Here is a 1336-nt window from a genome sequence, read left to right as displayed (position 1 = left end):
AGCCAAAAAAATAAAAAATAAAAATAAATATTTAACTAGGTACTTTCTTACTTCTATGATTCCCAATAATTGATTTTGATTCACCAAATGACCTTATCTGCCTGTATTTTTTCATGACTCCTCAAAATTTATTTATTATATTACAATTTGAATTAGCAACGTATGTATGTGCTTAGTAATAGATATTATAGGATCCTTATTTTTATCATATTCTGTATCATCTTGTTTTATTCTCATTGTTATATTAATTCACTTATTGTAAATTTACAGGTTTATTATTCATTTTAAAATCCTTTCAGTTATTATTATAATCATTTGTTATTTAATTTAAATTAATTGTTTTTTTATAATTATTATTTTATTTTTATTTTTTACTACATTTTCATTCTAGTGGTTGTTGATTGATTGATAATGTACATATCTAGCTTAAAAATTATACAGTCTCCTAAACCCCCTAATAGTCAAAACTGTAATATTTACGTTTCACTTGTAGCTATCTTATTTATGTGTGATTTTGGCACCTACCAATAGATGTCATCTGGTCTGGTCATATTGGATGTAATTTTTTAAATGGATAAAATCAAAAATAAAAATAAATACATGATTATTATTATTTTTTTAAATAAGTTGTCTTTAAAAATGATAATATTTATTATTAATCAATAGTTATAACATTTTAAATAGTAAGGAGTGTCTTTTGCACAAGGCATAACCTTCTCCCATTATAAATTGTTAAAAGAAAACAAAACTCTTATAATAACCATTTAAGGCCCACTGGACTGATCTAGTAATAAAGAAGTATATATAAAGAGAGAAAAAAAAATATATAATTGAACTCCTTGAATTTTATTTATACGTTCTATAGATTTTATAGGATAATATCGTTCACTACGATAGGGTTGCCAGATGCTGAAAAAAAAATTAGAGGCAGCATATTACAGATTACTTCTAAGACCTAACTACGGATTTATGGTTAATATTTTTCCTTTTAATTTTTTTTTTGTATTACTTTACAAAGGCTGATAATATAATATAAATATGTAAGGGAACTGGACACGACAAAGATGATACCCAAAACTGCCGTTAAATTTTCCGGACGACCTTCCCGAGTTGCCAAATCGGCCGGCCTGGACGAGGAGGGGGTCATGTGGGGAGTCCTTGTGCAACCCCGTCCTAAGTATATATACCTCTCGTAGCCCTAGCTCCAGCACAGACAGTCCATCTTCGGCAACAATGGCGTTTAAGGTGAGTATTCTCCTGTGGTATCAGTGAAGTGTACATGCAGTGGACGGGGGGATCGGGTATTTGTCGTAAAACGTATTATTTATAATATATA

General features: G+C 29.0%; 1 protein-coding gene across 1 annotated transcript in view; it reads left to right on the top strand.

The window, feature by feature from the left end:
- The first annotated feature begins 1168 nt into the window (after window positions 1-1168).
- Window positions 1169-1336, top strand: part of LOC106683167 (ice-structuring glycoprotein) — a 3521-nt gene continuing 3353 nt past the window's right edge. The window contains exon 1 of the mRNA XM_014424458.2: window positions 1169-1245. Coding sequence (XP_014279944.1) covers window positions 1234-1245 — 12 coding nt within the window. The 5' untranslated portion in view covers window positions 1169-1233. The remainder of the gene's footprint in view (window positions 1246-1336) is intronic.

Source organism: Halyomorpha halys, unplaced genomic scaffold (assembly GCF_000696795.3).
Source record: "Halyomorpha halys isolate HHAL.00 unplaced genomic scaffold, Hhal_1.1 Scaffold470.1, whole genome shotgun sequence".
Classification (NCBI taxonomy): Eukaryota; Metazoa; Arthropoda; class Insecta; order Hemiptera; family Pentatomidae; genus Halyomorpha; species Halyomorpha halys.
This window is presented reverse-complemented; position numbering and strand designations above follow the sequence as displayed.